We start from the raw sequence: 14,916 nt of genomic DNA on the forward strand, positions 1-14,916 counted from the left end.
ATACTGGAGTGGGTTGCCATTTCCTTCTCCAGGGGATCTTCCCAACCCAGGGATCAAACTACTGGTAGACGCTTTAAGCTCTGAGCCACCAGAAAAGACCCACAAGTGGACTTAGCTTTTTATTATTATAATGAAAATGAACCTGTTCTGGCACTCACAGGAGAATGGAGACCATACCATCCATGCTTTGGATGTGTCAGTCCTGGCAATCATCTTGGCCAACTGAACCCCCTCCCCAGAAAATAGCAAGCAAGGACGGAGCAGCAGGCTATTTAATCTCTGCTTCCAAAATCACTGTGACTATTAACACTTTTGAGGAAAAAAATTACCTCCAAGCAAAACTGGCCTTTCAAGCCAGTGGAGCAGTTGCTCTCCCCACAGAGTGTCAGAAACTTTTCCATGAGTCACTTATTCTTTTGTGGCTTGCTCGGTCCCTATCAAAATGCAAATACCCCTGGGAAAGATGACCTCTTTAGCCTTCACTGGCCAACACTTTGGAAAAGGAAGAGTCATTTCAAAACAGCTGAGCAAAAGAAAGGCAATTCATTTGTGTCATTGTTCACTCTCTGTGTTTGCCACTGGACTGTAACCTCCTCGACATCTAGGACCATGTCTATTTTGTTTATCCATCTATTTTCAGGGTTTGAGACCCACAGGAGACACTGCAAATGTTGCAGAAACCACTTCTCGGGAAACCAAGCACCACACTAGGAGAGTTGGAGAACTCAGGTGTATTATGCCAGTGGGCTCAGAGGAGTTAACACTCCAAGCTCTGAGCCCCAAACAAAGGGGTTACAGAGTCTTTATAGTCCTACTATAGTGGGCAACACTAGCTGCTAATAGGCTGGTCTAAACTAAGGGGTTTCCCGTGCCTGGGAACAGTGGTCAAGATGGGGGGGGGGGGGTCCCTGACCTTTACACAGACAAGCATGATTAAGCAGGTTTGTAGGGGCCGGGCAACTGCAAAGAGCAGGACAAGGGTGAGTGAGATAAACTCCAGTTCCTAGTATTATAAGTCCCCACTTTCTGACACTACACGTGACCTACGTGATCCAGAATTTGCAAGGAGCAAGCTGAGTTAGAGACAGAAGGAGCACGAGGTTATGTAAAATTTTAACTTTTCCTCTTCAAATACGCCTGAGGTGGGACGAGTGGGGGTACAGGGACAGAAGGAAAAAAACATGGGAAAGAAGGAAAAGAGTGAAGGAAATAACTAAGGACACACAGAAAATGGTTCAAAATGCCGAATTAAGATTCTCAGCAGCATTTACCCTTAACTTCACTGGTTAATGACCTCAGGTCATTTATGGGGAGCACACGGTGCCTGAATAGGTCTGGGGGGGTGGTCTCTAGAAGACAGAATCTCCATTCCTTACCTGATCCTGATGTGGTTCTCTGAACTTCTACTCCTGAGGATTCCAAGAAAAACAACCCAACAGCCAAGGCTGAGGAAAAGTTTCCCTATGGGGCACTTCACCGTTCTGCTGCATTCAAACCCCTCAGCCTTTGGGATGAAACACTCAGAAGACTGAGAACGTCAAAATGACCGAGAGGAAAACACAACTTTCAGGAGGGCGCTCAGCATTTTTTCCCAGAAGCCTCTACAAGTTCCGCGGCTTCTCAACCTCTCCTGTGCATGCGAATCACCTGGGGCTCTTGCTAAACAGGCTGACTGCGATTCACTGGGGCGGGGGCGAAGTCGGAGCCTCTGCATTTTCAACAGGCTCCAGGTGGTGCTGATCTGCTGACCCTCGGAGCACACGAGGGACTCGAGGTCTTCACCTCCCGGCCAGGTGTGCGTATGCCCAGCCTCGGCTTTCCGGCTCGCTGTCCCGCGCGTCCCTGGCCTTCCGCCGAGAGGGGAGGAGTCGGGGGCGGAGCGGGAGGAGTGGCGCGGCCCCCGCGTGGGTCCTGCCGGAGATCACTTCGGCCCCTTGGCGAGGAAGCCAAGCTGCGGCGGCGCAGGAGGGGGCGGGTTCGGCGAGGGCGCGGCCTCTGGGAGGGGGGCGCGCGACGCGCATCCCCCGCGCTCGCCGGGGCCACTCGGGAGCCTCGCGGCAGTCCGGTGCCCCACTTGGCAATCCGCTCCGCGCTGCTTCCTCGCGCCCGCCTCCTCTTGTCACCTCCCGTCTCAGCCTCCTCGCTCCATTCCGGCTGTATCCACCGCCATCCGAGTGCCTCAAAGAGCGAGAGGTGGTGCGCGGGACCGCAGGGCGCGCCCTCCAGCGGACCCCGGCTCGGCCTTGGTGGGGGCACGGGCGGCAGCATGGACACCAAGCGCTGCTTTGCCAATCGCTTCGATGACTACCAGGGCAGCCTGCTGGCGGGCCAGTGCGAGGAGGCGGTGGCGCCCTTGGTCACCGCCACCATCGAGCGCATCCTCCAGGAGCTGCCCCCGCTCGGGGGCGGCCCGGAGGGCCGGGGGGCGGCGGCCGCGGCCGGCAGCTGCCAGTGGGGACTGTACGGCGGCGTGGCCGGGGTGGCCTACATGCTCTACCACGTCTCGCAGAGCCCGCTCTTCGCCGGGGCCCGGGAGCGCTACCTGCGCTCGGCCAAGCGCCTCATCGACGCGTGCGCCCGCGCTGAGGAGTGGGGCGAGCCGGACGCCGACACCCGCGCCGCCTTCCTGCTCGGGGGCGCGGGCGTGTACGCCGTGGCCACGCTCGTGTACCACGCCCTGGGCCGGCCCGACTACGTGCAGCCGCTGGGCAAGTTCCGGGCTCTGTGCGCCGTCTGCGCGCCCGTCTCCTTCCTCGAGTGCGGCTCCGACGAGCTATTCGTGGGCCGCGCGGGCTACCTGTGCGCCGCGCTCGTGCTCAAGCAGAAACTCGCCCAGGAGGTAAGAGGCCACCCCGGCCGCCAGGGGGCGCGTGCCGCCCAACTACCCGGCTCCCGGCTCTGGGAGCTGTGCCCAGGCTGTTCTCCATCTCTCTTTGTTACTCTTTTCACTCTGGTTTCTTGAGGCTCTTGAGGTTTATCCCTTGCTTTTGTCCGTCTCCCCCCGCCCCGCCCTCCCCCCACTGCTTTCAGTCTCTCGGTTGGGATTACGCGCCTTTGCTCTTTGTTCGTGTTTTACTGAGACATGGCATCTCTCCAAATGCCTCTGCCCGGGTGTTGGCTGGAGGTCCTTCCAAGTGAGATTTTTTAAATATCCCAAAGGAAAGAGATTTCCCTTCCTTTAAACCCTCCTGTCAAAAGCTGAAGTACCCTCGCATGTCAGAGTACTAGAAAGTCATAGAAGTTTGGGAGTGGGCTGATCTGTGCTAGTATTGTTTCCATCATGAAGGTGAAGGTAAGTTGTTTCTGCGACCCCCGGGTCTGTATGGGCTTCCTGTGTTGCTTTCTATTCCGTAAATTGCACGGGTCCTATAAAACGCATCTCTGAGGGGAGTGTCCTCGTTTAATTACATAAATGTAGACAGAATTCTACACTATTGTCATCGAAAGTGCTTCCCCCCCCCCCATTTTAAAATGAATCATTAGGATTGTCAAGACGACAGCATACTTGACAGGGCAGGTTTTCTTAATGAATAGCTTTCCAGGGGCTCCTTGAATTGAATTGGATTTCACAACTATGTGTTTGGTTTTTTTTTTTTTTCCTGGCTTCACTTTGAAGACAGCGCATGGATGTTAGAAGAGAGAGTGCCAGTTTATGTGGTGTAGAGGAAAAAAAAGTCCTCCAAAGGATCATAGTAACTAGAACTGAAAGAGAGGCACTTCATTCATAACCCACTGCAGCCAAATACTGTTTAGGGAGGAAGTGACACATTTAACTTGGCTCCATTTGGGTGAGTGAAGCGTTTGAACACAAAGGTACATAGTGTTTTTAAAGTGTAATTAGATAACCTCTACCGAGGCGGTCTTGATTTTTTTTTTTTTAGTTTATAGCAGATGAGGTTAATTCAAGTGAGAAAGATTACTAAATACTGTGCACTGTGCTAGCAGGGAAGCAAAGGGTTGTGTGACAAAGTTGTCTTGAAATAGTTCACTCTGCTTCGGAGTGACTGTTACCAGCTAGCAGTTTCCCAAGGGCCTTTCCAGTTGTAGAAAACCTCTGAGGAGGCCGCCAGGCTATTTCCATATCATTTGCATTATATTTGCATCTACTCCTCAGACCTTGCAGTCTGGTGGCAGGCAGGTTTCAAATTTATGGGGATTTCTCCCCCTAGTTGTTTTCCTTACACATGCTGCTTTCCCTTTCTATGCTTTTCTCCAGAATGGAATGGCAGAGTGGGAGGACCATCAGGTCATGCGCAGGTGGCAACCGATCAGAAGGACTCCTTGCCTGAAGACTGGTGGCCCAGGGCCAGTCTGCAGTGCTGATCCACAAAGACATTTCTTAAGACCTCTCTTGTGCCCTGCTGCCAAACTGGATCTATCTTTTTATACTAATCAAGTTGAGGTGCTCTGGCCCCTGCTCCCAGGAGACAGAACAAGTTCTAAGGCTGCTTTGTTTTTTTTTTTTTTTTTTCTTAAGCAAAGAAAAGCTCCAACCTGAGCAAATCAGCTAGTCTCAGTGGCAGCCTCAGCTGTGGTCATCCAAAAAGTTCAGGCATGAAAGGACAGAGGCTAAGCATGCCAGGCTTGAAGCCCTTTGAGGGGAAAATACAAGTCTTCTGCACCATCCCCACCCCCATGTCCTAGCCTGCATATGGCTTTGCCCTGGGTAGATGATCCATAAACCTTGATTAAATTGAATTGCGAACTTCTGTCATTTCTCTATGAATAATCTGTCATTCTGCCCTGGGTTTCTTTCCCTCCAATGTCATTTATATTCACTTTCCTCTTGGCAGTGCCCTCGGTTATCACCCTGGTTTAACTCCTCCCCACCCTACTTGACACATCTCTGCCACCTAATAAATAGTTGAATGAGTGAATCACCCTGTACTGGGATTAGTGCTCTCAGCTAGCTTCTCTCACTCCAGCCATTCCATGTACCTCTGAGAAACCAGGCTTCTTATAAACACTTTTCATTATGTCACTACCCTGCTCAACGTCCTGCAATGGCTCCCTATTTCCTTTTCTCCAGTGGCTGCTCATTTCACATTTAAAGCCAAGATCTTTAAAATGACTGACAAAGCGCCATGTGATCTGACCCCAGCTTACCTCCTCTACTTTTTGCTCACTCTGCTTCAACCACACAGGCCTTCTTGCTGTTTCAGGCATTTATTCTCAGGGTGTTTGTACTCACTGTTCCCTCTGCTTGGAATACTCTCCCCCTATCTCTTTTTATAGTTAGCTCCCTGACCTTGTCTGAGTTATCTCCTCAGTGAGTCCTTCCCTATCCAATTTAAGTCCGATTTAAGACTGCCACCTGTCCCCTGACTTAGGCCCTTTTCTTGCTTCATTTAACTTATTTTCTTTACGTCTTCTTCACTTAGAATATAGCTCCATAAGAGCAGAGGGTTTCCATTTCATTGATGGACTTAAGCGTTAAGATTGTACCTGGTACATATGTGGGTTCTCACCTTTCCTTGTTTTGGTTGTGGTGGAAATATTTTCGATGCTTTGCTTCATCACTCAGTTCTAATAGCATCCCATTTACCAGTATTTTTCTTTATGGTGGTGTCTTTGATGTTATGTTTAAAATAATCCTTTCCTGTTTCTGTAAGAGCTTAAAGAATCCTTTCCTGCTGCCAAGGTATCAGTAAGTATTTTTTGAATGTGTGAATAAATGAACACTACTTTCTTACAAATTTGACCTCAAACCAAGCTTAACCACTAGACCAGTGTTTGTTAAACCTTAACATTATAGGCATCACCTACAGATCATGTTAATAAAACACAGATTCTATTTCAGCAGACCTGGTATTGGGCCTGAGACTCTGCATTTCTGTCAGGTGCTGCTGACAGTCCAGGGATCACGCTCTGAATAGCAAGGCAGTAATACATTACTGCATGGATTTTGGCATTATACCAGCCCCGTCTATTAAGATGCTCTTTTGTGAAGCTTGTATATTTATTTATAAAGTTGTAGTTTAGAATACTGATTACTATATCCTACCACACTTTTGTTTTAACAACCCGCAAGAGGAATTTCTGTCAGGGCTTTGAAACAGGAAGAGTTGTGCTCCTGGAAATGAATTGAATCTTTTTAAATCTCCAGGATGAGTTGTATAACTGATCATGTTGCTCACTTTATGTTGGCTCCTAGGAAGCATATGGTCAGAACTGTGGTCCACATAGCTTGTGTACAATACCGTATCACCTGTATTCTTATATACTAAAATTTACATTCGGTTTATCTGTATTTTTTTTCTTCCTTCATTTACCCTTTTCTGAACTTTCTTCCTTACATCTGATTTTATTGTTTGTATTTGTTTAGAAGATTCAGAGATGGAAAAAAGTGTGTGTATGTAGACAGAGAGACATAGAGACAGAACCATTCTCTCCAGGTAATATATTTTTTGTTAATTTGGCCTTCCCAGAAATACTCCGGGGAAATAGCTTAGAGCAGGGGTCCCCAGTCTCCAGGATCTAATGCCTGATGATCTGAGGTGGAGCTGATGTGATGATAATAAAAATAAAGTGCACAGAAAATGTAATGTGCTTGAATCAGCCTGAAGCCATCCCTGCCCCCCATCCATGGGAAAATTGTCTTCCAGGAAACTGGTCCCTGGTGCCAAAAAATTGGGGACTGCTGCCTTAGAGGGTTTGTTAGGCAGATATCCTTAAGAAATGGAGCACTGAAGTCTTAAGAAATCACACTGTAAAAACTTGCAAGGGTCTGTTCTGCTTTCCAGATTGGTGGAAATGTAGCAGGGAAAAGGAAGTGAGAATGGTGGTGGGGTTAAGGGGGAGGCCTGTGGAACCACATTTAAAGTAATAACTTTTGCTCCTGGGTGACCTTGGACAAATAATTTTAACATCTTGGAGCCTGAATTTCCTCACTTGTAAAATGGACAAATGATAGCTTCCTCCTCCGCTTATTCTGTCATTCACTCACTCAGTGAATGTCAGGTTTCTCCGTATGCCCGGAACCTTGCTAGATGGCAGGGTTGAGCAATGAACAAAAATCAATATAGTTATGTTGTCAGAAGTGCTCTCAGAAGGAAGTAAACAGGAAGTAAGTGCGGGTAGGGTGGGAGCGGGTGGGGTGCTGCCTGGCATACATTAGCGGGGAAGGATTCTCGGTGGAGGTGACGTCCTGGCTCATCACTGAAGCGTGAGAATGAAGCAGCTGCCTTAAAAGCAGGCATTCCAGGCTGAGGGGATGGCAAGGACAAAGCCCCCAGGCAGGAAACTGCTTGGAGATTTCCAAGAAAAGGAAGGTGGTGGCCCGGATGGAGAAGAGTGAGCAAAGGCTAGAGGGCTAGAGGCCAGGGAGGAGCTGTGAGCAGAGGAAAGGCAGGTCTGGCAAAGTTAGCAGTTGGGTATTTGTTTCAGTTGGAAATAGGGCAATGTCTTCATCTAATTCACCTTATAAAACAATGATACAGATTGGTTTTCTGTATAGACAGTGGATTGAACAGTATTAAGAAAGGTCACAGGAGGACTTTTTAGAGGGAATCAAAAACCCCTTTGGTGCCAAGGACTCCTTTGTAAATCTGGTAAAACCTCCAGTACTTCTTTTGAGAAGAACGTTTTTAGATGCAGAAAATAAAACACACAGGATTACAAAGGAAGCCAATTATCTTAACATTCAGTTACCAAAACATTTTCAAAACGTGTGATGCACTAGCATATGTGCTGCTTGATTAACACATTCAATGTGGTTTTGCAGTGGGGCCTAAGGAGTATGGTGCGTTTGCAACAGTGATGAGGGGCAGTGATATTTCGAGATGTCTTCAACAACTGCAGTGTGACATTATTGTATCTGTGATTTCTATAGGTGGCAAAGTCACGAGTACTCCTGGTGTTTCGTGGTCTGCATTTGTAATGAAAGGAAATGCCAAGCTGTTTAAATAAGGTTGGAGAAAATAGAGATGTGACTTTCTTTTCTTGGCCAAAGGGGACTGGTCTGGAGATGGCTGCGATGACTCACCCAAGATAAAGTGCCTAGCGTAGTGCTTGGCAGAGAGTAGCTGCTTAATGAAATCCATGTTATGCCCCTACTAACAAAAAATTGAAAGTGATTCTGAGCATCACATAGACAATTATGCCCAAGGAATCTATCTTCCTGCTATGATTAAAGGAAAAAGCCTTTTGCTAGATTGTTCACTGGGTCCTTAACTCATTCCTAAGCATGTGGTTGGCAGCTAAATGGGGATGCCCCTGGCTGGATATAATAGAATGTCTGATAGAAAGTGATTTAAATAACAGGAACACTTATGACCTCACTTGACAAGGAGTGTAGAGCTAGGTCATTCCAGGATTGGTTAAGCAACTCAGGAAAATCATCAGAACCCAAGCCCTCTCCAACCTTTTTCTCTGCTATTCTGGGAGTGTGTGATGTGCATGCTAAGCTGCTTTAGTCATGTCCACTCTCTGCGACCCTAAGGACAGGCTCCTCTGTCCGTGGGATTCTCCAGGCAAGAATACTGGAGTAGGTTGCCATGCCCTCCTCCAGGGGATCTTCGTGACCCAAGGATCGAACTGGTGGCTCCTGCGCCTCCTGCATTGCAGGTGAATTCTGTACCACTGAGCCACCAGGGAAGCCTTGGTGAGCTGTAGCACTCTTCACAATTGCAAGATGGCTATTGCCTTTCCAACCATTGTGTTCTCATATAACTGAGGCTGGGTTTTTTTTTTTTTCCCTTGAATTTTTTTCTTATCATATGGAACAGTCTGTCCTTAAAGAATTTCCCATTCTGCCTCATTGCCCAGCACTTGGTCAGCAGCCCAGCTCTGACCACTCCTGGTTTCTGGGGAGGCCAGAAAGGCTCGTATTCTTTATTTCCAGCCTCTTATCAGTGGATCCAGATTCTTTCAAGAAAAGAAAAGGGAATGGCTGTTGGGTGGTTACCAAAGTGTCTGCCTTTTGGCTCACTTACCAAGGTCTGTCTCATGACTTCTGACTTCCTTGACTCTTGTCAACAATATTACAATGAACATGGAGATAAAGATACTCTTCCAGATCCTGTTTTGATTTTGTTTGGATAAATACCCAGAAGTGGGAATGCTGGAGCATATGCTAGTTCTCTTTTTACTTTTTTGAGGAACATCCATACTGCTGTCGGTAGTTGTTGTACCAATTTAGGTTACTACCAACAGTGTATAGGGTTCTCTTTTCTCTGCATCCTCACTAACACTTTTTGATGATAGCCATTCTGAGAGATGTGAGAATATACCTCATTGTGGTTTTGATTTGCATTTCTCTGATGGTTAGTGATACAGAATACCTTTTCATCCAACTATTGGCTGTTTGTATTTCATCTTCAGAGAGATGTCTATGCAGTTCCTCTGCCCATTTTTAAAAATGAGTTGTTTGCTTTGTATTTGTATGAGTTCTTTATATATTTTGAATTTTAACCTCTTACCAAAATGTGGTTTATAGGTATTTTCTCCTACAGTATAGGTTGCTTGTTCTTTTTGTCAATTGTTTCTTTTGGCTGTGCAGAAGCATTTTAGTTTGATGTAGTTCCACTTATTTTTCACTTTTGTTGCTTGTGCTATTGGTGTTATATCTAGAAAATCATTGCCAAGACCAATGTAAAGGAGCTTTTCCCCTATGCTTTCTTCTAGGAGTTTTACATTTTCAGATCTTGTGTTTAAGTCTTTAATCCATTTCAAGCTAATTTTTGTGAGTTGTGTAAGATGGGGTCCAGTTTGATTTTTCTGCGTGTAGTTATCCAGTTTTCTCAATAGTGCTTATTATTGAGAATATTCTTTCCCCATTAAGTATTCTTGGCTCTCGTATCAGATGTTAGTTGACCATATATGTGGGACTATATTTATGGGCTCTTGATTCTGTTCCATTGATCTGTTTTTATGTCAGTACCATACTGTTTTGATAATATAACTTTGTAATACAGTTTGAAATCAGGAAGTATGGTACCTCTATCTCTGATCTCTTTCTCAAGATTTATTTGTCTCTTTGGGGTCTTTTTTGGTTCTGTATGAATTTTAGGACTCTGTTTTTCTTCCTGTGAAAAATGACATTAAAATTTTGAGAGCAATTGCATTGAATCCATAGATAGCTTTGAGTAGTGGTGGTGGTTAGTCACTAAGTCATGTCCAACTCTTGCCATCCCATGGACTGTGGCCTGCCAGGCTCCTCTGTCCATGGGATTTCCCAAGCAAGAATACTGGAGTGGGTTTCCATTTCCTTCTCCAGGGGATCTTCCTGCCCCAGGGATCTAACCCTGGCTTCTTGCACTGCAGGTGCTCTCTTGCATTGCAGGCAGAGTCTTACTGACTGAGCCACTAGGGAAGCCCAGTATGATTACTACAGTCATGTTCTGGTAAAGGATCAATTGTGTCTGATTCTTTGTGACCCATGGACTGTGGCCCACCAGGCTCCTCTGTTCATGGAATTCTCCAGGCAAGAACACTGGAGTGGGTTGCCATTCCTTCCTTCAGGGGATCTTCCCAACCCAGGGATCAAACCTGGGTCTCCTGCATTGTAGGCAGATCCTGTGGCTCAGATGGTAAAGCGTCTGTCTGCAGTGCAAGAGACCCGGGTTTGATACCTGGGTTGGGAAGATCCCCTGGAGAAGGAAATAGCAGCCCACTCCAGTATTCTTGCCTGTAAAATCCCATGGACTGCAGAGCCTGGTAGGCTACCGTTCATAGTGTTGTAAAGAGTCGGACACGACTGAGCGACTTCACGTTTCTCTACCATCTGAGCCACCAAGGAAGCCCTTAGTAGTATAAACATCTTAATATCAATCCTTCTGATCCATGAACACAGAATGTCTTTCCATTTATTTATCTTTAATTTCTTTCTTCAAAGTCTTACAGTTTTCAGTGTACAAAATTTTCACCTCCTTTGTTAAACTTACTCTTCAAGTATTTTATTTTTGATGCTATTATAATGGGATTTCTTTATTTTTCAGATAGTTTGTTGTTTTCTTAGCATATAGAATCATAACTGATTTTGTATGTTGATGCTATAACTGCAACTTTACTGAATTACTAGTTCCATCAATTTTTTGGTAGAGTTTTGAGAATTTTCTGTATGTAAGATTATATCATCTGCAAAGTTTTACTTCTTCCTTTCTGATCTGGACATCTTTTATTTCTTTTTATTGCCTGATTGCTTTGGCTAAAACTTCAGTAGTATGTTGAATAAGAGTGAGAGTGGGCAGCCTTGTCTTGTTCCTGATCTTAGAATAAAAGTTGTCAACCTTTTACCACTGAGTATGATGTTAGCTGTGGGCTTCTCATATATGGCATTTATTATGTTGAGTTATGCAAGGAGATCCAACCAGTCCATTCTGAAGGAGATCAACCCTGGGATTTCCTTGGAAGGAATGATGCTAAAGCTGAAACTCCAGCACTTTGGCCACCTCATGTGAAGAGTTGACTCATTGGAAAAGACTCTGATGCTGGGAGGGATTGGGGGCAGGAGGAGAAGGGGATGACCGAGGATGAGATGGCTGGATGGCATCACTGACTCGATGTTTGTGAGTCTGAGTGAACTCCGGGAGATGGTGATGGACAGGGAGGGCTGGCGTGCTGCGATTCATGGGGTCGCAAAGAGTTGGACACAACTGAGCAACTGAACTGAACTGATATCCCTTTTATACCCAATTTGTTCAGTTTTTATCATGAAAGGATGTTGAATTTTGTCAAATTCTTTATCTGCATCTATTGAGACAGTCATGATTTTTATCTTTCGTTATATTAATGTGAGGGATTCCCTGGTGACTCAGATGGTAAAGAATCTTCCTGCAGTGAAGGAGACCCATGTTTGAACCCTGGGTCAGAAAGATCCCCTGGAGAAGGGAATGACAACCCACTCTAGTATTCTTGCTGGAGAATTCCCTGGACAGAAGAACCTGGCAGGCAATAGTCCATGGGATCTGAAAAGAGTCGGACAAGACTGACCAACCAACACTTCCACTTCCATATTAATGTGATGTATCACATTTTTAAAGGAAAACATTTTTTTTTACTCCTTCCATCACTTATTGAACAGACCGTGTAGCATGCAGTGTCCTTTGTACTATGTATACATTTTTATTTTCATTTTTTCAACTGTACTAAGGTATAATTGACAAAATTGTAAGATATTTAAAGTGTGCATTGTGGTGGTTTGATGTATGTATACTTTGTAAAATAATTCTCACCATATAGTTAACACATCCATCACCTCACCTCACATATTTGCATATGTTGAACCATCCTTATATCCCAGGGATTAAGTCCTTGGGTGTGATCCCATTAATGTGCTCTTGAATTCAGTTTGCTAGTATTTTGTTAAAATTTTACATTTATGTTCATCATGAATATTGGCCTATAGTATTCTTTTCTTGTAGTGTCCTTTTCTGACTTTAGTATGAGAGTAATTCTGGCCTCATAAAATGAAGTTGGAAGTGGCCTCTCCTCTTCTTTTGGAAGAGTTTGGGAAGGATTGACACTAATTTTTCTTTCAATGTTTGGTAGTATTCTCTAGTGAAACCATCTGGTCCTGGACTTTCCTTTGTTGGGAGATGTTTTATTAGTGATTCAGTATCCTTACTCATTATTGGTTTGTTTAGATTTCTGTTTCATCATGATTAAGTCTTGGTAAGTTGCATGTTTTTAGGAATTTATCAATTTCTTCTAGGTTGTCCAACTTGTTGGCATATAATTAATTGTTCATAGTAGTCTCTTAAGATATTTTGTATTTCTGTGGTATCATTTTTAATGTCCCCTCTTTAGTTTCTGATTTTGAATTTTCTTTTTGTCTTAGTCTAGCTGAAGTTGGTCAATTTTGTCATTTCAGAGAACCAATTCTTAATTTCATTGATTCTTTTCTCCTGTATTCCTGTTCTCCATTTCATTTACTTTGGCTCCAATGTTTGTTTATAATTTCCTTTCTTCTGCCAACTTTAGGCTTAGGTTCCCCCCACCCCCTATCCCGGTTCCTGAAGGTATAAATGTTAGATTGTTTTGAGAGGTTTTTCCCTCAAGTTTTTCTTTAGAATTATTACTGTCATACAGGGTAAACACAAAGAGTAAGAGGATCCAGAAGATATACAGCCATATTTCAAAGATACTGTGGATTCAGTTCCAAACCACTGGAATAAAGTGACTATCCCAATAAAGCAACTCACATGAATATTTTGATTTCCCAGTGCAGATAAGTTACATTTACACTTATACTTTAGTCTGTTAAGTGTGTAATCATTATGTCTAAAAAAACAAAGTGCACACCTTAATTAAAAAATACTTTATTGCTAAAAAATGCTAACCCTCTCAGCCTACCATTAGTCAGTCATGGTACTAACATCAAAGATCGCTGATACAGACCATCATAACAAATATAATAATAATGTAAAAGTCTGAAATGTTGGGAGAATTACCAAAATGTGACTCAGAGACAGAGTGAACAAATGCTGTTGGAAAATGACTCTGATTTGCTCGACACAGTGTTGCCACAAACCTTCAATTTGTAAAATAATAAATAAAAATAAAAATGGAATGTCTACAAAGCACAATAAAGCAGAGAGCATAAAACAAGTTATGCTTGTTTTAAAAAGTCCTCTTTGAACATAAAACATTTTCTTTTTAAGAAATATTCTGGTTATGTAAACTACCTGTATTTTTGCTCATTTATGTGATATTTGTGTGTGTGTATGTGTGTGTACATATATATGTGACACACCTTGTTTTCATATGTGCCTTTCCTGGTAGCTGGTAAAGAATCTGCCTGCAATGCAGGAGACCCCGGTTCGATTCCCAGGTCAGGAAGTTCCCCTAGAGAAGGGATAGGCTACCCACTCCAGTATTCTTGTGCTTCCCTGGTGGCTCAGATAGTAAAGAATCCTCCTGCAATGTGGGAGACCTGGGTCCAATCCCTGGGTTGGGAAGATCCCCTGGAGGAGGGCATGGCAACCCACTCCAGTATTCTTGCCTGGAGAATCCCTATGGACAGAGGAGCCTGGTGGGCTATAGTACATGCGGTCTCAAAATGTTGGACACGACAGAGTGACTAAGCACACCGCAGCATAGAGAGGTCTCATTCTTTATACTGGTTTGATTTAATGGCTATACCACAATTTAACCATTATAGACATTAAGTTGATTCATTTTTTTTCCTTTTTTGCTATCAGAATTAATGCTGTAAAGTATACACAGTAATACACATAATGTACATATATACATATATGACATTTACATGTAATATATATGTGTGTGTCTGTATATGTATCTTTGCCTTCTGTTACAAGTATATATGTAGGATAAATTTTTAAAACCCAATTGCTGAGTCAAAGTTTATAGCTGTTTTTCACTCAATGGAGATTATCAAGCTGCTATCCAGAAAGGTTACATCAATTTCCATTCCCTCCACGAGCGTTCGGGGGTGCCTGCATTCTCACATTATTGTCAATACTCGGTTTCATCAGACTTTTTAACATATGACAGAGTAATGGGTTAAAAAAAAAATGAAGATGGAGATTTCTCGGATAGAAAATGTGTCCCCTTATGTTTTCATTCAATACTCACTGAACAAAATGCATATACAGGATTTCACCCAGTCTAAATCTGAGTGGTCCCTGGTTTGTAAGCAGCAGTGTGTTGTGCATTGCTCAAGTAAACCTGGCAGTTTGGCTTGAAATGACAGCAGGTTGAGGAAGCTGGATTTTTGTAAGCTGAGTCCAGTTCATAATTGCTCGATTATAGATGTATCAGGAAATGGGACACTTCCGTGGGCTGTAGCTTGGATCCTTTGTTACTCTTGATCCAGAACCCTGTGATGGCTAAAAGGACATAAGAACTAGCACTACTTGATCATTTAGTGTCCACCCTGTCATGAGCCCTTTCCATATATTATGTCATTTAGTACCAATACTTATGACTAGGCACCATATTATCTTCCTCCTCCCC

General features: G+C 44.2%; 1 protein-coding gene and 1 long non-coding RNA gene across 3 annotated transcripts in view; one reads left to right on the top strand and one right to left on the bottom strand.

The window, feature by feature from the left end:
• The window catches only part of LOC121818368 (uncharacterized), a 66,742-nt gene extending 65,149 nt beyond the window's left edge, over positions 1-1,593 (bottom strand). Inside the window, exon 1 of the long non-coding RNA XR_006058419.2 lies at positions 1,377-1,593. This is a non-coding gene — a long non-coding RNA (uncharacterized LOC121818368). The remainder of the gene's footprint in view (positions 1-1,376) is intronic.
• A 448-nt stretch (positions 1,594-2,041) lies between these two features.
• Positions 2,042-14,916, top strand: part of LANCL3 (LanC like family member 3) — a 123,050-nt gene continuing 110,175 nt past the window's right edge. For both annotated transcript variants that reach the window (XM_060408370.1, XM_027963536.3), the window contains exon 1: positions 2,042-2,839. In XM_060408370.1, coding sequence (XP_060264353.1) covers positions 2,267-2,839 — 573 coding nt within the window. In that variant the 5' untranslated portion in view covers positions 2,042-2,266. The remainder of the gene's footprint in view (positions 2,840-14,916) is intronic.

Source organism: Ovis aries, chromosome X (genome assembly GCF_016772045.2).
Source record: "Ovis aries strain OAR_USU_Benz2616 breed Rambouillet chromosome X, ARS-UI_Ramb_v3.0, whole genome shotgun sequence".
NCBI classification, from domain to species: Eukaryota; Metazoa; Chordata; class Mammalia; order Artiodactyla; family Bovidae; genus Ovis; species Ovis aries.